At 40.3% G+C, this 24813-nt stretch overlaps 1 protein-coding gene across 21 annotated transcripts in view; it reads right to left on the minus strand.

Annotated features, from left to right (window-relative positions):
* EPB41L3 (erythrocyte membrane protein band 4.1 like 3) overlaps positions 1 to 24813 on the minus strand; it is a 466618-nt gene that overhangs the window by 244401 nt on the left and 197404 nt on the right. For all 21 annotated transcript variants that reach the window (XM_073550905.1, XM_073550907.1, XM_073550910.1 and 18 more), the window contains one exon: positions 3763 to 3943. In XM_073550905.1, the coding sequence (XP_073407006.1) occupies positions 3763 to 3933 (171 nt within the window). In that variant the 5' untranslated portion in view covers positions 3934 to 3943. The remainder of the gene's footprint in view (positions 1 to 3762; positions 3944 to 24813) is intronic.

Here is a 24813-nt window from a genome sequence, read left to right on the forward strand (position 1 = left end):
AGGGGTCTAATATCCAAAATGGGGTCACTTGTGGGGGTTTCCACTGTTTAGGCACATCAGAGGCTCTCTCCAAATGAGACATGATGTCCGCCAATAGTTCCAGCAAATTTTGCATTCAAAAAGTCAAATGGCTCTCCTTCCCTTCCGAGCTCTGCCGTTAGCCCAAACAGTTTTCTCCCTCATATGGGGTATCGGCATACTGAAGAGAAATTGCACTATAAATTACACCATACATCTAAATACATTTTTTGAGGGCTGTAGTTTCCAAAATGGAGTCACTTGTGGGGGGGTTTCCACTGTTTAGGCACATCAGGCACTCTCTAAACTTGACATGACAGTTTTCTCCCTCACTTGGGGCATTGGCATGCTCAGAAGAAATTGCACAACAAATTTTGGGATCCGTTTTTTGCTGTTACCCTTGGCAAAATATAAAACATTTGGATCTGAAGTATTTTTTTGTGAAAAAAGTTAAATGTTAATTTTTTTTCACATTCCAAAAATTCCTGAGAAGCACTTGAAGGGTTAAAAAAAACTTCTTAAGGCTATGTGCCCACGTAGTGTTTTTGATGCAGAATATTCCTGAGTGAAAACGCACACCCTCTTCACGGGAAAAACGCATGCGTTTTATGAAGCGCTTTTGTAAGCGTTTGATGCTTTCGTGAGGCTATGTGCCCGCGCTAGAGTTTAAACGCTCAGGAAAAGGATCCCCTTTCCCAGAAAACGCGCGTCTTTTTCCGTGCGTTTATTGCGCGTTTGACGCGTTTTTGACGTGTTTTTTGACAAGCGATTTCTGGGAACATTGGGATGGCTAAAAATGCTGAGCAATGCGGGAATTAATGAGCATGCTGCGTTTTTAGCCGCTAAGAAGATTCCTGAGCGGTTAAAAATGCATGCATTGGCACAAAAAGCCAAAAACGCATGCTAATTAATTTGATGCATCTTGTAAGCATTTCTGCAGCGTCTGAGCCGGCACAAACGCTGCGGAAACGCTTACAAAAACGCAACGTGGGCACACAGCCTTAAAGGTTTTCACATGTGTTTTCCTATGCGTTTTTGCAATACAATTGAATGTAAGCAAAAACGCATGCGTTTCCGCAAAACTAATGAACATGCTGCGTTTTTTTCTCCTAAGCATTTCCACAGTGGAAAAAAATGCACCATTAGCACAACATGTGCGGATTCCATTATGTTTCCATGGGATGCTTTTCTTAAGCGTTTCCGCAGCAGAAACGCGCGTCTTTTAAGCGCTGGGGAAATGCTGAAAAAACGCAACGTGGGCACACAGCCTCAATATGATTTTGAGCACCTTGAGGGGTGCAGTTTTTTTGCATGGTGTCACTTTTGGGTATTTTCTGTTATATTGACCTCCCAAACTCGCCTCAAATGTGAGGTGGTCCCAAAAAAAAAAAAAAAAAAAAAATGGTTTTGTAAATTTTGTTGGAAAAAGGAGAAATCGCTGGTCAACTTTTAACCCTTATAACTTCCTAACAAATCAAAATGTTGTTTCAAAAATTGTGCTGATGTAAAAGTAGACATGTGGGAGATGTTATTTATTAACTATTTTGTGTGACACTTCTCTGTGATTTAAGTGCATAAGAATTCAAAGTCTGAAAATTGAAAAATTTTCCAAATTTTAGTTTTTTTCACAAACAAACGCAAGCTATATCAAAGAAATTGTAGCACTATCATGAAGTACAATATGTCACAACAAAATCTCTGAATCTGTGGGAGGAATATTTAGTTTAGCTTGATGAAGAAACCTGCGTAGTCTCGAAAGCTTGCAATTTGTTACCATCTTTTCAGTTGCCCATTACAAGGTATCAACCACTGAGGACTCTCAATTCTGAATATTCTTCTATCTACTGGCTAACACGGAACAGAGATATACATCTTTCCTGAATCTGTGGGATTCGCTGAAGCGTTCCAGAGTTATTACTTCATAAAGTGACAGTGGTCAGAACTGTCAAAATTGGCCTGGTCATTAATGTGTAAACCAAGTGGATGTAAGCCCTCCTGCCACTATCAAATATTCATGGCATATTTCAATAATAGGCCATCAATGTTTAACCCCTTAATGATTGGAGCTTTTTTCGATTTTTCGCTCCCCTACTTTCCAGAGCCATAACTTATTTTATTTTTCTGTCAATATGGCCATGTGAGGGCTTATTTTTTACGGGATGAGTTGTACTTTTGAATGACAACATTGGTTTTACCATGTAGTGTAATCGAATATGGGAAAAAAGTTTGCTAAGAAAAAAAAAAAAATGCACAATTTTCCGAGACCCGTAGCGTCTCCATTTTTCGTGATCTTGGGTCGGGTGAGGGCTTATTTTTTATATGCTGGGCTGAGGTTTTTAAGGATATGACTTTTGTGCTGATATGTTCTTTTGATCGCCCGCTATTGCATTTTAACGCAATGTCCCGGCGTCCAAAAAAAATGTAGTTCTGGCGTTTTGATTTTTTTCTCACTACGCCGTTTAGCGATCGGGTTAATCCTATTTTTATTGATATATTGGGAGATTCTGAGCGTGGCGATACCAAATATGTATAGGTTTGATTTTTTTTTTTTTTTTTTTTTTTTTTTATGGTTTTAATTTTGAGTGGAGTGAAAGGGGGTTGGATTTAAACTTTTAGTTTTTTTTCTTGCTTTTTTTTATTACTTTTGTGCCATACTTGATTGGCTCTGCTACATATAGGCGATGCTCAGATCACCTATATGTAGCAGAAATATAGCATTGCCATGAGCGTCAACCACAGGGTGGCGCTCATAGCAATCTGCCGGCAACAGCCATAGAGCCTATGAGACCTCTGGTTGTCATGGCAATGCATCGCTGACCCCTGGGCGCCGGAAGTACTAGTTAAATGCCCGCTGTCAGCGTTTGCCAGCGGGATTTAACTAGTTATTAAGAAAATGAAACAGTTCATCAGCTCGCTCACATTTGTGAAGTTCCGATGTCCAGATCCTGCATGGACAAAGCTGAGCAGCCACAAAGAAGAGAATCAGAGAAGCAGGCGATTTCAAGCAGGATCCAAAGGAAGTCTTGTTAATAAAATATAACTTATTTTGTACTGTAAAAGCAGGAACAAGAGAAAATATTCCACTGACAAATAGCACTAGCAGCATAATACACACATGGAAGCGTATATCCAACGTGTTTCGACTCTAGATCTTAATCATGGTCATGCTTTTACGGTACAAAATGAAAGTTATATTTTATCAACAAGACTTCCTTAGGATCCTGCTAGAAATCACCTGCTTCTCTGATTAACTAGTTAATAGGCGTGGGCGGAACGCGATTCCGCCCGCGCCTATTGCGGGTACATGTCAGCTGTTTTTAACAGTTGACATGTAGCGGGGCTTTTAGGTGGGATCACCACCGGAGCCCACCTCAAAGCAGGGGATACTGACCGCTGACGTACTATCCAGTCGGCTGTCAGTAAGGGGATAAGACCCGGAGAACCAAAATTTTGAGTTTTTCTTCAGGAAAAATAGGAAATTATAATGCAAATGTGTTTACCTTGAATTTCTAGCCTCATTCACATTTGTATAATATGGCTAATATTACATGTTAGGATTTTTAAGTTGGTATCCAAGACCTCAAGAGTCTCTTCATTCATTCCGAGCACAAAGGTGAATTGGAAATCATTAATGAAAATTGATTTTGTACTCCAAGTAAGCACACTTGTCATAAATGAAAACTTAGTTGAATGGTGTTGGTAATTGTTGTAGAATGATAAGATGGAAATATAAATGGCACTTGCCTTTTCACTTTTCAAGGGCGTACTATGTGCAGCTGCTTCTGGAAAATGTTCTAGTACGTTCTTATGATCTTCTCCGGGCTGCTGCCCTGGTAGTGTTACACCAGTTGCTTTCTGGTCTTTCTCTTGGTCTTGCTTAGTTGCAGAAGAATCGGAACCCGTTTCTAAAGTCATGTTTTATTTTCTGGGAAAAAAAGAAGAAATTCAACTAAATACACTGCAATAAAATAAGAATATCCATATGCTAAAATGAACACAAACTACACACAAAAGGTATAAAACAGTGGGGCACATTCAGCTTACTCAATAATCACAAGGAAAAAAAAGCAGGGCCAAACAGAAAAGGCTTTTATGAGATCACTTGATCTTAAATATTTTATAAAATGATTTCTTACTCCGTAAAAAGTCACTGAATTATTTAATACAAAAATGCTACAAAACCTTTAGGCTATGTTTTCTAATAAAAAGGATAAAATTAATCAATTTGAATACAATAAATGTCCCTTGATCTGTATGAACAATATGATCATAGCTCAACCAGGGTTACTTTGAGCAAGTTCCAATCTTTAAAAAGAAGCAATGATGCATATGATAGATTTTGATGGGACACAGTACTGGTTTTCGCCCTAAAAGCCTAGAACATAACAAAGTGAAAAAATGGGCAAGGCACACATCTAGCCAAGGTTACAAAATAATTTCTGCAGTACTCAAGGTTACTAAGAGCACAGTGGCCTCCATAATCCTTAAATGGAAGAGGTTTGGGACCACCAGAAGTCTTCCTAGACCTGGCCGTCCAGCCAAACTGAGCAATCGTGGGAGACGAGCCTTGGTGAGAGAGGTAAAGAAGAACCCCAAGATCACTGTGGCCGAGCTTCACAGATGCAGTAAGGCGATGGGAGAAAGTTACACAAAGTCAACTATCACTGCAGCCCTCCACCAGTCGGGCCTTTATGGCAGAGTGGCCTGACGTAAGCCTCTCCTCAGAGACAGACATGTGAAAGCCCGCATAGAGTTTGCTAAAAAAAACGCATGAAGGGCTCCTATACTACGAGAAATACGATTTTCTGGTCTGATGAGACGAATACAGAACTTTTCGGTGATAATTCTAAGCGGTATGTGGAGAAAACCAGGCACAGCTCATCACCTGCGCAATACAATCCCAACAGTGAAACATGGTGGTGGCAGTATCATGCTATGGGGGTGTTTTTCAGCTGCAGGGACAGAACGACTGGTTGCAATTGAAGGTAACATGAATGCGACCAAGTATAGAGATATCCTGGATGAAAATCTCTTACAGAGTGCTATGGACCTCGGACTTGGCCGAAGGTTCACCTTCCAACAAGACAATGGCCCCAAGCACATAGCTAAAATAACAAAGGAGTGGCTTCAGAGCAACTTTGTGACCATTCTTGACTGCCCCAGCCAGAGCCCTGACCTAAACCCAATTGAGCATCTCTGGAGAGACCTGAAAATGGATGTCCACCAACGTTCACCATCCAACCTGACGGAAGTGGAGAGGATCTGCAAGGAAGAATGGCAGAGGATCCCCAAATCCAGGTGCGAAAAACTTGTTGCATCATTCCCAAGAAGACTCATGGCTGTACTAGCTCAAAAAGGTGCGTCTAAATACTGAGCAAAGGGTCTGAATACTTATGACGATGTGATATTTCAGTTTTATCTTTTTTAATACATTTGCAAACATTTCTACATTTGTTTGTTTTTTTTCAGTCAAGATGGGGTGCAGAGTGTACATTAATGAGAAATAAAATGAACTTTTTTGAATTTACCAAATGGCTGCAATGAAACAGAGTGAAGAATTTAAAGGGGTCTGAATACTTTCCGTACCCACTGCATTTCCATAGGTTTAGGTAGTGCATTCAAATAGAAGATTTTGCTTCTTGATTGCGATAAGGGATTGACGTTTTGGTTTGATGGATTTTTGAAATACAACAATATGAAATACAATTAGAAGAAATACAGTACCAACCACCTATTTTGTTTCACTTTTAGTTGGTACAGTATTTATTTTAATTGTATTTTATATTATTGTATTTTGTATTATTCCTATAGCGACATATTGAAAAAGATTCAATTCCTTTTCACAATCAAGAAGCAATTACCGTATATACTCGTGTATAAGACGAGATTTTCAGCCCATTTTTTTGAGCTGAAAGTCCCCCCCTCTCAGCTTATACACGAGTCATATACCTGGGGGGGGGGTGTCACAGATCATACTTACCCCCCTTGGTGCGGTCTCTCCACGGTCTCCCTTCAGCGGTCACGTGGTACCACTCTTTAAACTCATGAATATGCGCATATTCATGAGTGTAATGAGCGGTACCACGTGACCGCTGAACGCAGCAAGGGAGACCGTGGAGAAGAGGGGCTGCAGAGACCACGCCAGGAGGGGGTAAGTATAGCGATATTCACCTGTCCCCGGTCCATCGCTGCTCACCGCTGTCTGCTACGTCCTGTCTCACTGACGTTTAGCCAGCAGAGGGCACGGTGACGTGGTTAGTGCGCGCAGTGCCCTCTGCTGCCTGAAAGTCACTGACATGACATGGCAGACAGTGGTGAGCAGCAATGGACCCCAGACAGGTGAATATCTCAGGTGCTGGGTCCTGAGCAGGAGAGGAGAGTATGGCTTTTTTTTGCAGCACCAGCATATGGGGGCACATTCTATGGGGCAGCATATGCGGGCACATTCTATGGAGCAGCATATGGGGACACATTCTATGGAGCAGCATATGGCGAATATTTTATGGGGCAGCATATGAAAAAAAACTTTTGGCTCGTCTTTCATCGTTTTTAAGAAATCTCAAGATGGAAGAGGCCAGGAGCCATTTGGTGAGCTGCATTTCTTGCTACATGTTCACAGATTTACCAGTGGAAAAGCCAAACTTCACATGCCACAAATGCAAGCTTGTGTCCCTGTTGGAGGAAAAGTTGCAAAATCTCGAAGAGAGGTTAGCTACGTTGAAGATCATTAAGGAAGGTGAAGAGTTCTTGGACAGAGCAGAATTATCTCTTCATGTTACAGAAAGAGAAGAAATTCGAAGTGCACCTGAAGAAACAGAGGAATGGAGACATGTGACCCAGAGAAGCAGGAGGATCAGGAGGCAGTCAGCACCCATACTGCTCAGGAACCAGTACCAGGCTCTCATGCAGGAAAACGATGAAGAAATACATCAGGATAAGACTTTGCCAACAAACAGCAACCTTGTACGCCTTCAGAGTCCTCCTGGATGGAGAAAGAAAAATGTTGTGAAGAAGAAACGGAGAGTGGTGGTCATGGGGGATTCCCTGTTGAGAGGAACAGAGGCCGCTATCTGCAGACCGGATATAACTTCAAGAGAAATGTGCCGTCTTCCAGGTGCAAAAATTAAAGATGTGTCTGATAGGATATCAGGACTCTTCAGACCTACAGATGACCACCCATTCCTGCTACTACATGTGGGGACAAATGACACCGCAAGAAACGACCTGGAAACCATCTGCAGAGACTTTGAAGACTTAGGCAAGAAAGTGAAAGAACTGGGAGCGCAGGTGGTCTTCTCTTCCATCCTCCCAGTGGATGGCCATGGAACAAGGAGGTGGAATAAGATTCTGCAGGTGAACAACTGGCTACGTCGATGGTGCCGTCAGGAACGATTTGGATTTCTGGATCACGGAGTGAACTACTTATATGATGGACTACTTGCTAGAGATGGGGTGCACCTTACGAAGACTGGAAAACATGTATTTGGAAGTCGCCTTGCTACACTTGTAAGGAGAGCTTTAAACTAGAACAACATGGGAAGGGAAGCAAAAGACCAGAAAAAGCCATACACCTGACAAATGCTATTGAGAACTCTGCTATTAGAAGTGGAAAGGAAGAACAAAGACAAAAGAATCTAATTAATAAAAATATTGGAGAAAGAGAAACAAATCACAAACTAAAATGTTTCTATACTAATGCCCAAAGCATGGGCAACAAACAAGGAGAATTGGAACTACTAACACAGGAAAAGAAATATGATGTCATTGGAATCACTGAAACTTGGTGGGACAATACACATGATTGGAATACAAGACTAGAAGGATACAACTTATTTGCAAGAAACAGACTTGATGAACGAGGAGGGGGTGTCGCATTGTATGTTAGAAACGCGTATATCTTCACAGAGATTGAAGCTTCAGAGACCGGGAGTTCTGTGGAAACTGTTTGGGTAAGAATACAAGGACAGAACAATGGAAAGAACACCATTGTAGGCATTTACTACAGGCCGCCTGTGCAAGCTGAAGATATGGATGAACTCTTTATGCTTCAAATGGCCAAGTTCTCCAAAAAATATGACAGTTGTCATGGGAGATTTCAACTATCCAGACATTTGTTGGGAATCTCTCTCAGGCAAAACTAACAGGTCAAGGAAATTCTTATCCTCTCTTGCTGACAACTTTATCTTCCAAAAGGTAGGGGAGAAAACAAGGGGAACTGCTACCTTGGATCTAATCCTTATAAACAGGGAGGAAATGGTTGAGGAGGTAAAAGTGGCTGGGACCCTAGGAGGTAGCGACCATGCTATTTTAGAATTTTGGATAACTAGAGGCGGAAGACCTGTGAAGACTCAGACGTCAAGGTTAGATTTCAGAAAGGCAGATTTTAAGGGATTCAGAAAGAGAATTGGAGGGATCCAATGGCTGGATATCCTTAAAGACAAAAATGTCCAGGAAGGATGGGAAATCTTGAAAAATGAAATTCTCAAAGCACAGTTGTTAACAATTCTGAAAAGAGGGAAGAATAGGAAGCATTTAAGGAAACCAGGATGGATGAACACAGAACTTAAGCACATGCTAAAAAGGAAGAAAAAAATGTTTATAAAATGGAAAGAGGGAGGCATATCTAAAGAAGAATATAATGCTGTCTGCAGAACCTGCAGGGCACAAATCAGATTATCTAAAGCTGAAAATGAATTGAGGCTTGCAAGAGATGTCAAAAGCAATAATAAAGGATTTTGGGGATATGTCAAAAGTAAAAGAAAAGTCAAAGATGCTATAGGATTTTTACAGGATGAAAATGATGAAATGGTAAGACAGGATGTTGAGAAGGCTGAACTTTTAAATTCCTATTTTGCATCTGTTTTCTCTCAGAAAGGAAATGTAACATCAACTGTTCTTCACTGTCCTATTAAGGGAATAGAAGAATCCAGGATATCTATAAACAGAAAGATAGTGAGGAAACACTTAGCTAACCTAAATGAATTCAAGTCTCCAGGTCCAGATGAATTACACCCCAGAGTACTGAAGGAGATAGCAGAAGAAATTTTTGAACCCCTCTCCATAATCTTTGAAAATTCTTGGAGAACAGGAGAAGTGCCAGAAGACTGGAGAAGAGCAAATGTTGTTCCTATCTTCAAAAAGGGGAAGAAGGTGGACCCAGGCAACTATAGGCCGGTGAGTCTGACTTCTATACCAGGAAAGATCTTTGAACAAATTATTAAACAACATGTATGTCAGTACCTGGATAAGAATGAAGTGATTAAACAGAGTCAGCATGGGTTTGTAACTAATAAGTCATGTCAGACTAACTTAATTTCCTTCTATGACGGTATCACTGATTGGGTGGATCAAGGAAATGCTGTAGATATAGTATATCTTGACTTCAGCAAAGCATTTGACAAAGTATCTCATACAATCCTTATTGAAAAAATGACTAAGTATGGAATGGACAAGGCAACTGTTAGGTGGATTCATAATTGGCTTAGTGATCGGACCCAAAGAGTGGTCGTAAATGGCTGCACATCCAGTTGGAAGAATGTCTCAAGTGGGGTACCACAGGGCTCTGTCCTGGGCCCTGTATTGTTCAACATCTTTATCAATGATTTAGATGAAGGAATTGAGGGTAAACTGATTAAATTTGCTGATGACACAAAGCTAGGAGGGATAGCTAATACTAGAGAAGAGAGAGAGAGGATTCAAAAAGATTTAAATAAACTGGAGAAGTGGGCAGCAACTAACAGAATGGTTTTTAACAGGGAGAAATGCAAAGTACTACATCTGGGCAATAAAAATGAAAAAAGCATATACAGAATGGGAGGAATAGGGCTAAGTGACAGCACATGTGAAAAAGACTTGGGTATACTAATAGATCACAGACTGAATATGAGTCAACAGTGTGATGCAGCAGCAAAAAAGGCAAATGCAATTCTAGGATGTATTAACAGAAGCATACAGTCTAGATCACGTGAAGTAATTATTTCCCTCTACTCCTCTTTGGTCAGACCTCATCTGGAATATTGTGTCCAGTTTTGGGCACCACATTTTAAAAAAGACATCAACAAACTGGAGCAAGTTCAGAAAAGAATGACCAGAATGGTGACCGGTCTGCAAACCCTGTCTTATGAGGAAAGGTTGCAGGATTTGGGAATGTTTAGTTTGCAAAAGAGAAGACTGAGAGGAGACTTAATAGCTGTCTACAAATATCTCAAGGGCTGTCACATTGTAGAAGGATCAACTTTATTCTCATTTGCACAAGGAAAGACTAGAAGCAATGGGATGAAACTGAATGGGAGGAGACACAGATTAGATATTAGAAAAAACTTTTTGACAGTTAGAGTGATCAATGAGTGGAACAGGCTGCCACGAGAAGTGGTGAGTTCTCCTTCAATGGAAATCTTCAAACAGAGGCTGGACAGACATCTGACTGGGATGATTTAGCGAATCCTGCTTTGAGCAGGGGGTTGGACCAGATGGCCCAGGAGGTCCCTTCCAACTCTACGATTCTATGATTCTATGGCGACATTCTATGGAGCAGAATATGGGGACATTCTATGGAGCAGCATATGTGGGCATAGTCTATGGAGCAGCATATGAGGGCATAGTCTATGGAGCAGCATATGAGGGCATAGTCTATGGAGCAGCATATGAGGGCATAATCTATGGAGCATCTTATTGGGGCATAATCTATGAAGCATCTTATTGGGGCATAATCTATGAAGCATCTTATGGGGGCATAATCTATGGAGCATCTTATGGGGGCATAATCTATGGAGCATCTTATGGGGGCATAATCTATCTGGGTAGCCACAATTTTCCAACAAGGCAGATCAAATTTTAGTCACACAGAAGCCTACCATTGGCCATCACAAATAATCATTCACGTAGGATTCTAAAACATGAGTCCGTATAAATGGTAAAAACAAGGCATTTTTGAATACTTTTATCTATGTGTATGGCCAGGTTGTCACATAACTAGTCTGTGTCTGACAAACACATTCCGGAAAGTTGTTTTAGACTTCATTAAACTAGAAAATACTATTTAAAAAAAAAAAAAAAAAAAAAAAAGTTAGACACTTCCCCTAAGCAATGCTGAAGATGACTGGTTCCGTAAATTGCTCTATATGACATGTTTAAAACTCAAAATATTTTAGGTGAGAATGCAGAAACTTTACACCATGATAATTCGTTAGGAAAAAAAGTAATTTTCTAGAAATATAATATTCAGCATTTTTTATATACAAATTTAAAATTTAGGAATATTAGAAATTAAAAAAATTAAATAAACCAAAAAGATGATATAGCAGAAACGACTAGCTGCAACTGATTATAAAGGTGAAGTATTTCCAAACAGACTTTTAATCAAGCAGTCAATGTTGATACAAAAAAATCTCTGAAGATTTTAACTTTTCTCTTAAGAACTTGTGCTGCTCAATGTCGCCAAAAGCCCTTTCTAGAAATGTGTTCTAAACATTGATTTCAGATTCTAGGATAAAAGTAGCAGAACTTGCACAAATATATTTAGTTTAATACTGGGGGAGGCCTCTGCTTCTCCCATTAGGACTGCAAAAAAAAGAAATACCTCAAACAGGTGTGCATTTACACTCCTCTCAATGGAGTTTTATAGAGTTGTACATTGACCAAAACCTTATTACCGTTATGTTGAACACAATACAAAAAACTATTTTCAGACAAATACCGATGTCAAAAGTTTTGTATGCTTTATGAAGGGCACTCAACTGTACACAAATAGAATTAAAATTACCGTTAATGATCCATTTGTCTAAGCTTCGCCAACTGTCCAAAAAAATTGGTGGAGTTGGCAAAATAATGCCAAAAGTTGTTACATTTTTGCATAACTACAAATTATTCAAAATATTCAACTTTTATACCAGAAAACTTTCAGAAAATGCTTGATGACTAGGCCCCATAATACACATTCTGTATGACACCGGGGCACTACCGCTAAGATCTCTACCTTGTGCCTGGTATAGAACAATTCACACATTTATTCAATTTTTTTGGAATATAAAATTATTTTCTTCCACTACTAAGACATTTTATACACATTTGAATGCAACTAATGGCCGTATTTGTACCAAAAAAAAGATAAACAAAAGGAATATATATGAAAACCTTGTGAATACATATTCCCTTAAAAATTATTTCCTTTAATGTCAAATTCTTAAAAAACACCTAGCCCTGTGAGCAAAGGAATTATACATAAATTCCACAATTATAATACAATAATGTAGAGTATAAAAAGTCCTAAAAAAACCCTGCAATAATACTGTAATTATGGACCACGAGAAGTATCTAAATATGTATCATTCACTACTGTACGAACATGATACCTACGAGCTATTACGTGGGGATTCCACAGGTGAATATAAAAAGACTGACGGACATTTTGACCAATGCAAAAGAAATGGAATTCATTTCCACAAATGAGTTTAGATTCATGTTGCCGAGTCAACCAACTATACCAACATTCTATACCTTACCTAAGGTCCACAAGGGCCTTAGTCCATTGAAAGGCCATCCTATTGTGGCAGGCACAGATTCCATAACACAAAATGTTGGAATTTACTTTGACAAGGTTTTATGACCTTTTGCTACATCGCTTCCCTCCTATGTACGTGATACATCTCATTTACTCAACCTTCTAGAGGGTATCTCTACTGAGGCGGACACATTGTTGGCTTCAATAGATGTGGAAGCATTGTACAGCAGCATTCCACACCATTGTGGTATGAGAGCTATTAACCATTTCTTACAGTCAAGAGCAGTAGAATGTGGTGAACACAATTCTCTCATAGAGGAGCTTCTTTTTACTATTACCCACAATTACTTTCTGTTTGGTGGCAAGTACTTCCTTCAGCCCAGGGATACAGCAATGGGGAGCCCTTGTTCCCCCACATATGCTAATGTATTCCTGGGCTGGTGGGAGGAAACCCTCATTTTTGGAGTGGATGATATATGGTGGAACTCTTACATCAGCCTCTGGGCCAGATATATAGATGATATTTTGGTATTTTGGTCTGGCCCGGAGGATGAGCTCGACCGTTTCATGAAAAGTATTAATACTAACGAGATTGGGTTGAGGTTTACGTCAGAATGTCACACTGAGTATAAAATTTCTTGATTTGACTGTTACTAAAAAGCGGGATGGTAGCATTGAGACATGCACATACCGTAAGCCCACAGCCACAATAATCTGCTGAAGTGGACGAGAGATCATCCAATCCCCCTAAAAAGGGGAATAACAAAGAGGCAGTTTCTCCGCATCAGGAGAAACTGCTCTGATATTGGTATCTTCAAGAGTCAAGCGTTTGACCTGCACCGGAGATTTAGGGCCAGGGGCTACCCGAATTGTGTTTTGAGAAAATCCTTTCAGGAGGCTCTATTTATAGATGGACCTTCCCTCCTAAAGGATAGATGTACCAAAGTGGAAGAAAAAAATCCGGTAAGGATGATTGGTACTTTTGATGGTCAGGCTGAGAGGGTGAACCAAATCTTCAAAAAACACTGGGGAATCCTCCAGGCAGATCCTGATCTCAAGGATATGATAGCTCAGAAACCTAGCATCACATATAGGAAATGCAGATTTCTTGGTGACCATTTTGTCCATAGTCTCTATCAGAGACCCAGGAAAACAGGAACTTGGCTAGATAGAAGACCTGTGGGTTTTTTCAGATGTGGAAATTGATCCAGATGTGGGGTCATGTCTCTATCAAAAACCTTCCGTAGTGCAGTGGATGACAATCTACTGGATTAGGGATTTTGGCAACTGTAGGTCCTTGGGGTTGGTCTACAAGGCCATATGTACCTGCACCCCGGGACCATGTCGGCAAAACCATAAGAGAACTGAGGGTAAGGGTGGGTGAACATTTGAAGGACAACAAAAACAAAAGGGATACACCTGTTGCCCGCCATATGAATGAAGTACACGGGGGATCTTTGATTGACATTACCTTCAGTATGATCGAGTTAGTTAGGCCAAAAACTCGACGGGGTGATTTGGATAAAACCATACAGGAGAGAAACGGAATGGATATATAGACTCCAAGCTCTCACCCCCAGAGGCCTAAATGAATGCTTGTCATTCACATGCTTTTTGTAGAGTTAACCTTTTTTCTTCTTTTTTTCTTTTGTTCTGACAGACTTTTTGGGGTGCTGACTATTTTAGCTTGCATATTGCATACTTTGTGATTTTTCACATTTGCTATATTATAAGCCATTATCTTTTGTTATTTGAAGTTCTAATTCATTTTTCACCTGTCGTAAATGCATTGTTCCTGCTGAAGACCCTTGCATGATGTGCGGTATATTTTAAGGATTTTCTACGTCCCGCTGTTCCAGCTGCGATAAGGGAATATAATTATTTTATGTATAATTGCACAGCGCTTTAAGATATCTCTGCGCATGCGCATAATGCTAGTGGTGCGTTACATTAGGTGGAAAGCAAGAAGGTTATTTCAGACATGCGCTGAAGGCTTTAATGTATGTCATTTCCAGTCATGCGCAGTGCGTCTGGAACGCATGCTGAGCCAGGATGGAACGCAGAGGGGGCTTCCGACCGCTGGGCTCTACAGAGACAGGGTAGGTTGGCAGGCGTGTATCTTTCTCTGACCTTGCTGATTCTAGGGATACTGATTGGGTATTCCGGCACATTGCTTGCACGCATGATTTATGGGGGTTATTTAAGTCCGCCCATTACAGACCTCTTTTCATCATAGTATCCGGCATCACAAATTGCATTTGCTATCTGCGGTACTACCCATATAGGCCTCCTGATGAACCGTCATACCGGGGAAACGCGTCGAGGAGGCCATACATGATAAGTGACCACTATGTGTATTTTTTGTCTGCTGTTATTATTAATACTTTGACTATTCATCTCGGACCTGGCATTTGGGCCACTAACATAATATTGTATATCCATTGTACCACTGGCTGGTCATTTTTAGTGTTTCAATGAATGGCATTTAATAAAGATAACACTTATCCATTTTTTGTTGTGATCCATGTAGGTTTCTAATGTATTTATTGATTGAGAATAGCATTGACAAGCATGATTATTCTTCTTGTGGCTTGAAAATATGCTAAGAGTATTGTTTCTAACATGCATGAGAATTAGGATGTATTAAGTAACAATTTATTATTTTCCTACGATGTATCCTGAATAGGACCTGTGCACAATATATACCATATGGGAATAAACATGCTAGAAATAGGAGGAAACCACTATGGCTAAATAGAGCTGTAAGGGGTGCAATGAGATAAAAATAAAGCATTTAGAGAATTAAAGCAAGTAGGTAGTGATGAGGCATTAAATAAATACAGAAAATTAAATAAATTCTGTAAAAAGCAAATCAAGACAGCAAAGATTGAGAAAGAGAGACTCATTGCCAGAGAAAGTAAAAATAATCCCAAAATATTCTTTGACTACCTAAATAGTAAGAAGCTAAAAAATGATAGTGTTGGCCCCCTTAAAAATAGTCTGGGTGAAATGGTGGATGAGGAAAAAGCAAATATGCTAAATGGCTTTTTTTCAACAGTATTTACACAAGAAAATCCCACGACGGATAACATGATCAGGGATAAAAAGTCTCAATTAAATGTCACCTGCTTAACCCAACAGGAAGTACTGCAGCGTCTAAAAATCACTTGTGAGGTAGCGCTGTCATTTAACTTAGGGGATCCTTGCTAGGCAGCGAACAAAACCAGATCCGGCACAGGTTTTCCATAAACTCAAAACATAGTCCTTGCGGTTTATTCACCATCATAGAGCCACAGCGGCACTATACAGTTCATATCCGTAGCATAATCCAAAGCAATCAACATAAAGTTCATCACAGCATAGCATCCATTACAGAGCTTAAATCAGCATCTCAGCAAAGACCTTGCTGATCACACACAAGTCTCCATCTCAAAGCCACCCACTTTGACATACCTAACGGCCATTCAATATTCTGCCATTCATCCTTTTCCCTGGAACCTCCACACAGCGCCCCCTAGCGGACACAGTGGTCACTACACCACACACTAAAATTGCCAAATCCCCAGGCCCGGATGGGATACACCCCCGAGTACTGCGGGAATTAAGCACAGCCATAGATAGACCATTATTTTTAATCTTTAAAGATTCCATAATAACAGGGTCTGTACCACAGGACTGTCGTATAGCAAATGTGGTGCCAATATTCAAAAAGGGGACAAAAACTGAACTTGGAAATTATATGCCAGTAAGTTCAACTGTAGGTAAAATCCTGGAGGGTTTTCTAAGAGATACTATACTGGAGAATCTGGAGAAGAATAACCTCATGACCCAATATCAACATGGGTTTACAAGGGACCGTTCCTGTCAAGACTAATGATAAGCTTTTATGAAGAGGTAAGTTCAGGACTGGACCAAGGGAATGCAGTGGACGTGGTGTACATGGACTTTTCAAAAGCTTTTGATACGGTGCCACACAAAAGGTTGATACATAAAATGAGAACAATGGGGATAGGGGAAAATATGTGTAGGTGGGTTAAGAGCTGGCTCAGGGATAGGAAACAAAGGGTGGTTATTAATGGAGCAAACTCGGACTGGGTCACGGTTAGCAGTGGGGTACTACAGGGGTCAGTTTTGGGCCCGCTTCTTTTTAACACATTTATTAGTGACCTTGTAGAGGGCATAGAGAGTAGAATTTCAATATTTGCAGATGACACTAAACTCTGCAGGGTAATCAATACAGAGGAGGACAATTTTATATTACAGGAGGATTTATGTAAACTAGAAGCTTGGGCTGATAAATGGCAAATGAGCTTTAATGGGGATAAATGTAAGGTCATGCACTTGGGTAGAATGAATAAGATGTATAATTATGTGCTTAATTGTAAAACACTGGGCAACACTGGGCAAAACTGTCACTGAAAAAGACCTGGGTGTATGGGTGGACGACAAACTCACATTTAGTGGCCTGTGTTCGGCAGCTGCTGCAAAGGCAAATAAAATAATGGGATGCATTAAAAGAGGCATAGATGCTCTTGAGGAGAACATAGTTTTACCTCTATATAAGTCACTAGTGCGACCACACTTGTACAGTTCTGGTCTCCGGTGTATGAGAAAGACATAGCTGAACATGAGCGGGTGCAGAGAAGAGCGACCAAGGTTATTAGGGAACTAGGGGTTCTGCAATACCAAGACAGGTTATTACACTTGGGGTTACTTAGTTTGGAGAATCGAACGCTATGGGGTGATCTTATTACAATGTATAAATATATGCGGGGACAATACCAAGACCTTTCTAATTATCTTTTTACTCTTAGACGTGAAGGGGACAAGGGGTCATCCTCTACGTCTGGAGGAAAGAAGGTTTAAGCATACTCACAGATGCGGATTCTTTACTGTAAGATCAGTGAGACTATGGAACTCTCTGCCATATGATGTGGTAATGAGTGATTCCCTAATAATATTTAAGAAGGGACTGGAAGCTTTTCTTGAAAAGTATAATATTACAGGGTATATACACTAGTTTCCTTAATATTGCGTTGATCCAGGGAGCTAGCCTGATTGCCGTATGTGGATTCGGGAAGGAATTTTTTTTCCCCAATGTGAAGCTTACTGTTACCACATAGGGTTTTTTGCCTTCCTCTGGATCAACATGTTAGGGCAGGTTAGGACAGGATATGGGTTGAACTAGATGGACTTAAAGTCTTCCTTCAACCTTAATAACTAGGTTACTATGTTACCTGCGAAATCTTCCATCCACTTCCTTCATCTCCTTCCGAACAATTATTGTTTTCCCACCTTTCATTGTAGGGTGAGGTAGGGGAGTGAGGGTTAGTCCACGAGAGTGGGTTGGCCAAATAATCGCTTCTTTAGGGTGCCAACCTCTACAGCAAGGAAGGTGTCAAGACAGTATTATTGCAGGGTTTTGTAGGACTTTTTAAGGTCTACATTATTGTATTATAATTGTGGAATTTATATATATAATTCCTTTGCTCACGGGGCTGGGTGTTTAAGAATTTGACATTAAAGAAAATAATTTTTAAGGGAATACATGTTCACAAACTAATGGCCGTGGCACACTTTATGTAACGATATCTATGCTTCTATACAAGCAGATGAAAAGATCATCTTTTCATTTAGTGATTTAGCTAAATGTATCATACCTTACTCCGTCTGCCTGCAATAATGCAATTCCTGGGTGGTGCGCTCACCGCCCATCAGATTTTCAGCGTTTCTCTCCTGGGGTGGAGGGGGAATCTTCTCTTCTGCTGGGCAGGGCACAGCAGATTACCCTCCAACATCTCTTCCTACTGTCATCAGTTATTAATGTATTTAGAGTTGGTCATGAGGAGCAAATGTATCAATACAAAAAGGGTGGGGGAACAAGAGGCGCAATAGTGCCCTATCACTAGTGACTACGATGTGAGTGGTGTAATGCAGTTCCACTCACCTATTCCAGTTGTGTGACCCACAACTGGCTTGAAGACATAACACAGTATCAGCTGCTGCAGGACCTCCACCGACCACTCCAAAGTGGAAAAACTGCCAGAGAATATGGGAAGCAAGATATGCCACAGTCCGCGCTGCTGAATCCACAAAATCACCTGGGATGCAAGATGTAGTAACAAAGTACTTCTTTATTCCTTCCTACGCGTTTCGGCGCCCTTCCTGGCACCTTCCTCTGATCCCTGAGGAAGGTGCCAGGAAGGGCGCCGAAACGCGTAGGAAGGAATAAAGAAGTACTTTGTTACTACATCTTGCATCCCAGGTGATTTTGTGGATTCAGCAGCGCGGACTGTGGCACATCTTGCTTCCCATATTCCATGAGGAGCAAATGGGCAACCGACCAATTGCAAGACAGTGTTCAGAAGTCAACTGGGGTTCATAGTGCCCTATCTAAATGTTTGCCCAGTGACCAAGTCCCATTGCATTACTCTGAATCTCTTGGCATGCATATTATGGAGTGAGCTTCTGTATTCTGAAATGGCTTTAGGATCCACTACTCTGTTGATTAACCATATACACATAGTGTACATCCAGAGTACGTCACCAGGTGATTAAATATGTAGATAAAAACTCTCCAAAACCACCAAAAATTATAGTGAACAATATGCAAATTGCCTCTTCAGAGAGAAAAAGGACTTTTACACTACAGCGCCACCTATTGGTAGTAGCGATCCTTCAAGTCACAATCAACTCTTTAACGAGTCTTGTAATATGACTTAGGATAACAGCCAAATCAGAATCTCAATTTGAAGACACGGTGTTTCGGGCTATTGTCCCTCATCAGTGCAAAGTATGAGAGCTGATTTGGCTAGGTGACGGGCTCTGGACTGAGTGAACAATAGTCTTCTAGAAGTTGGTGCTCAAAAACAAGAGGTCAGTATACATAGAAGACAGGTACGATAGATTGAAAAATCCAACAAAGTCAAAACTCATCCACATTGGTGGTATTCTTTTCAAAGATGCGGTTTGGTTTGAAGAGAATTAACGGTACAAGATCGGCTCACTATTATAAAACATGTATAATACTCACAACTCCTATAAAACAAAAACCTAATCCTTTATACTTTTTTCCTGAACATACTACGGTAGGCTTCAATCTTCTGGTTTGATATGCAAATTATGAGCTTTTCTTGGGAAATGCTGTCAGGTGTAAATAGGAAAATATAGGCTGTCTCGCACATCAGTTTCTCTGTTATATTTTAACACATTCCTTTTTCCACTACGTGACTTTTTCAAGACACATTGCCCTCAACAGAAGCTGACTTTACCTCTCATCGCTTTACACAAACCTGTATGAATTAAGAGGTTTACAAGGAGCTGAAATGATTTCTACAAGAAACTGGATTTTTAAGATCCTCATACAAAAAAAAAAAAAAACTTAAAAAGCATTTTAAAAAATCAAAATTACAACGTAAAAAAAAAAAAAAGATAATTCTAATATTCGTTATGAACAACAATAATAACATGGGATTAAAATATATTTCATGAAAGTGCTAATGCATATGACTCGTACAACACTGAACACAGTCACCTCTATTATCTTTTTAATTTTTTTTTTTTTAAAGACACATCACGCTCATGCAAGACTTCATCACGTGACCACGCTCGCCTCCAGTTAGTCAAGTGCTAGGAGAGGAGGAGGACAGCGGAATCAGAGTGAGGAGCGCTGCAGAAGCAACAGAGGAGGGAGGAGCAGAAAGTTATCCATTGTGTATGGGGCACCTTAGACTAGTAAAGGGAGTAGACTAGTAAAGGGAGTCAGATTTATCCCGGCGATAAAATTGTGACATATCTACCTTCACACCAACTCTTGGATTGTCATTTTTTCAAACTGATGAACTGAAGTGAAAACATCAAAATTTGCAAAAACTTTACTCAACTCCCTGTTGCACACAAGCTTTTATGTGATTCGGCCCTACGGTGTGCCCAAAATTTGCCATTATCCACCACTGTAAAGGTGCACTCAAAATAGTAAATACATAGCAACATATAATACACAGTAAAACTCCCTTGAAATGTAGTGGTAGAATTTATGTTTGACAATATGGGACATTCTTTAACACTGTGAACACAAAACAACGTTGTCAATTTTCACCAGCGCAATAGTGGGATTATCAGTTTGAGCGCCGCTCATTCAATGCTCATTGAAACACGTGACAAAGACACGCTCCTACAACACTCCCGATAGATGCAACCAGCAGAATACAAACATAGGAAATACAATGGAAATAAGCATGGATCAATCGGAACTTATCAATGTACTGGATTTGTGCAATCTGCTCTGTGACATATTAACAATTTGTACCATAATTTAGCGCCATCTCTGCCATACTTATATATTTATAAAATTGCAGCCAGGATGCAGCTCATTGCCTAGCCAGAATTTTTACATATTAGTAGATTTGCTGATTTTAAAAAGTCACTAAAATGTGTGCAAATCAGATAAAAAGTGTTATCGTCACTCTACACAGTAGAAATGGTAGTGGGAATTTATTTAGACTGATGTTTCATACTCTAGTCTGCTAGGACAGCGCCGGGACCGCTGCACGAGTCCCCATCCTCCTCTCAGCAGGGACAACAGCACAGCACGGACGTATCCTCGGAGTGTGCTTAGGTCGTGCACGCTCCCTGCTTCCGAAAACGTCCCCAGCCAATAGCTTTGAGACGTCTGATATTTAAGGCACTTCCCTATTGGGAGGTACCTTAGCAACATTTGTATCAGTGTGCTATTTTGCTAACTAGTTGTAAGGTCCCTGTACATGTTGCCCCTGAATATGATCATGCTTGCCCATCCTGCTGTAACCTATTCCCGAGCCAGTCCTGCCTCTACCAAGCCTTGAGCCCGATTCATCTCGTCCACACCTGTATGGCTGCCCTCACCTGTGCAGTCTGAACTAGCACCTGTGTTTATAGAATCATAGAATCGTAGAGTTGGAAGGAACCTCCTGGGCCATCTGGTCCAACCCCCTGCTCAAAGCAGGAGTCGCAAAATCATCCCAGTCATATGTCTGTCCAGCCTCTGTTTGAAGACTTCCATTGAAGGAGAACTCACCACTTCTCGTGGCAGCCTGTTCCACTCATTGATCACTCTATCAAAAAGTTTTTTCTAATATCTAATCTGTGTCTCCTCCCATTCAGTTTCATCCCATTGCTTCTAGTCTTTCCTTGTGCAAATGAGAATAAAGTTGATCCTTCTACAATGTGACAGCCCTTGAGATATTTGTAGACAGCTATTAAGTCTCCTCTCAGTCTTCTCTTTTGCAAACTAAACATTCCCAAATCCTGCAACCTTTCCTCATAAGACAGGGTTTGCAGACCGGTCACCATTCTGGTCGCTCTTTTCTGAACTTGCTCCAGTTTGTTGATGTCTTTTTTAAAATGTGGTGCCCAAAACTGGACACAATATTCCAGATGAGGTCTGACCAAAGAGGAGTAGAGGGAAATAATGACTTCACGTGATCTAGACTGTATGCTTCTGTTAATACATCCTAGAATTGCATTTGCCTTTTTTGCTGCTGCATCACACTGTTGACTCATATTCAGTCTGTGATCTATTAGTATACCCAAGTCTTTTTCACATGTGCTGTCACTTAGCCCTATTCCTCCCATTCTATATATGCTTTTTTCATTTTTATTGCCCAGATGTAGTACTTTGCATTTCTCCCTGTTAAAAACCATTCTGTTAGTTGCTGCCCACTTCTCCAGTTTATTTAAATCTTTTTGAATTCTCTCTCTTCTCTAGTATTAGCTATCCCTCCTAGCTTTGTGTCATCAGCAAATTTAATCAGTTTACCCTCAATTCCTTCATCTAAATCGTTGATAAAGATGTTGAACAATACAGGTCCCAGGACAGAGCCCTGTGGTACCCTACTTGAGACATTCTTCCAACTGGATGTGCAGCCATTTACGACCACTCTTTGGGTCCGATCACTAAGCCAGTTATGAATCCACCTAACAGTTGCCTTGTCCATTCCATACTTAGTCATTTTTTCAATAAGGATTGTATGAGAGACTGTCAAATGCTTTGCTGAAGTCAAGATATACTATATCTACAGCATTTCCTTGATCCACCCAATCAGTGATACCGTCATAGAAGGAAATTAAGTTAGTCTGACATGACTTATTAGTTACAAACCCATGCTGACTCTGTTTAATCACTTCATTCTTATCCAGGTATTGACATACATGTTGTTTATTAATTTGTTCAAAGATCTTTCCTGGTATAGAAGTCAGACTCACCGGCCTATAGTTGCCTGGGTCCACCTTCTTCCCCTTTTTGAAGATAGGAACAACATTTGCTCTTCTCCAGTCTTCTGGCACTTCTGTTCTCCAAGAATTTTCAAAGATTATGGAGAGGGGTTCAAAAATTTCTTCTGCTATCTCCTTCAGTACTCTGGGGTGTAATTCATCTGGACCTGGAGACTTGAATTCATTTAGGTTAGCTAAGTGTTTCCTCACTATCTTTCTGTTTATAGATATCCTGGATTCTTCTATTCCCTTAATAGGACAGTGAATAACAGTTGATGTTACATTTCCTTTCTGAGAGAAAACAGATGCAAAATAGGAATTTAAAAGTTCAGCCTTCTCAACATCCTGTCTTACCATTTCATCATTTTCATCCTGTAAAAATCCTATAGCATCTTTGACTTTTCTTTTACTTTTGACATATCCCCAAAATCCTTTATTATTGCTTTTGACATCTCTTGCAAGCCTCAATTCATTTTCAGCTTTAGATAATCTGATTTGTGCCCTGCAGGTTCTGCAGACAGCATTATATTCTTCTTTAGATATGCCTCCCTCTTTCCATTTTATAAACATTTTTTTCCTTTCTTTTTAGCATGTGCTTGAGTTCTGTGTTCATCCATCCTGGTTTCCTTAAATGCTTCCTATTCTTCCCTCTTTTCGGAATTGTTAACAACTGTGCTTTGAGAATTTCATTTTTCAAGATTTCCCATCCTTCCTGGACATTTTTGTCATTAAGGATATCCAGCCATTGGATCCCTCCAATTCTCTTTCTGAATCCCTTAAAATCTGCCTTTCTGAAATCTAACCTTGACGTCTGAGTCTTCACAGGTCTTCCGCCTCTAGTTATCCAAAATTCTAAAATAGCATGGTCGCTACCTCCTAGGGTCCCAGCCTCTTTTACCTCCTCAACCATTTCCTCCCTGTTTATAAGGATTAGATCCAAGGTAGCAGTTCCCCTTGTTTTCTCCCTTACCTTTTGGAAGATAAAGTTGTCAGCAAGAGAGGATAAGAATTTCCTTGACCTGTTAGTTTTGCCTGAGAGAGATTCCCAACAAATGTCTGGATAGTTGAAATCTCCCATGACAACTATGTCATATTTTTTGGAGAACTTGGCCATTTGATGCATAAAGAGTTCATCCATAGCTTCAGCTTGCACAGGCGGCCTGTAGTAAATGCCTACAATGGTGTCCTTTCCATTGTTCTGTCCTTGTATTCTTACCCAAACAGTTTCCACAGAACTCCCAGTCTCTGAAGCTTCAATCTCTGTGCAGATATACGCGTTTCTAACATACAATGCGACACCCCCTCCTCGTTTATCAAGTCTGTTTCTTGCAAATAAGTTGTATCCTTTTAGTCTTGTATTCCAATCATGTGTATTGTCCCACCAAGTTTCAGTGATTCCAATGACATCATATTTCTTTTCCTGTGTTAGTAGTTCCAATTCTCCTTGTTTGTTGCCCATGCTTTGTTCATTAGTATAGAAACATTATAGTTTGTGATTGGTTTCTCTTTCTCCAATATTTTTATTAATTAGATTCCTTTGTCTTTGTTCTTCCTTTCCACTTCTAATAGCAGAGTTCTCAATAGCATTTGTCAGGTGTATGGCTTTTTCTGGTCTTTTGCTTCCCTTCCCATGTTGTTCTAGTTTAAAGCTCTCCTTACAAGTGTAGCAAGGCGACTTCCAAATACATGCTTTCCAGTCTTCGTAAGGTGCACCCCATCTCTAGCAAGTAGTCCATCGTATAAGTAGTTCACTCCGTGATCCAGAAATCCAAATCGTTGCTGACGGCACCATCGACATAGCCAGTTGTTCACCTGCAGAATTTTATTCCACCTCCTTGTTCCATGGTCATCCACTGGGAGGATGGAAGAGAAGACCACCTGCGCTCCCAGTTCTTTCACTTTCTTGCCTAAGTCTTCAAAGTCTCTGCAGATGGTTTCCAGGTCGTTTATTGCGGTGTCATTTGTCCCCACATGTAATAGCAGGAATGGGTAGTCATCTGTAGGTCTGAAGAGTCCTGATATCCTGTCAGACACATCTTTAATTT

The sequence above is a fragment of the Dendrobates tinctorius genome, unplaced genomic scaffold (genome assembly GCF_039654945.1).
Source record: "Dendrobates tinctorius isolate UK_male_01 unplaced genomic scaffold, ASM3965494v1 ptg000171l, whole genome shotgun sequence".
Lineage (NCBI taxonomy): Eukaryota > Metazoa > Chordata > Amphibia > Anura > Dendrobatidae > Dendrobates > Dendrobates tinctorius.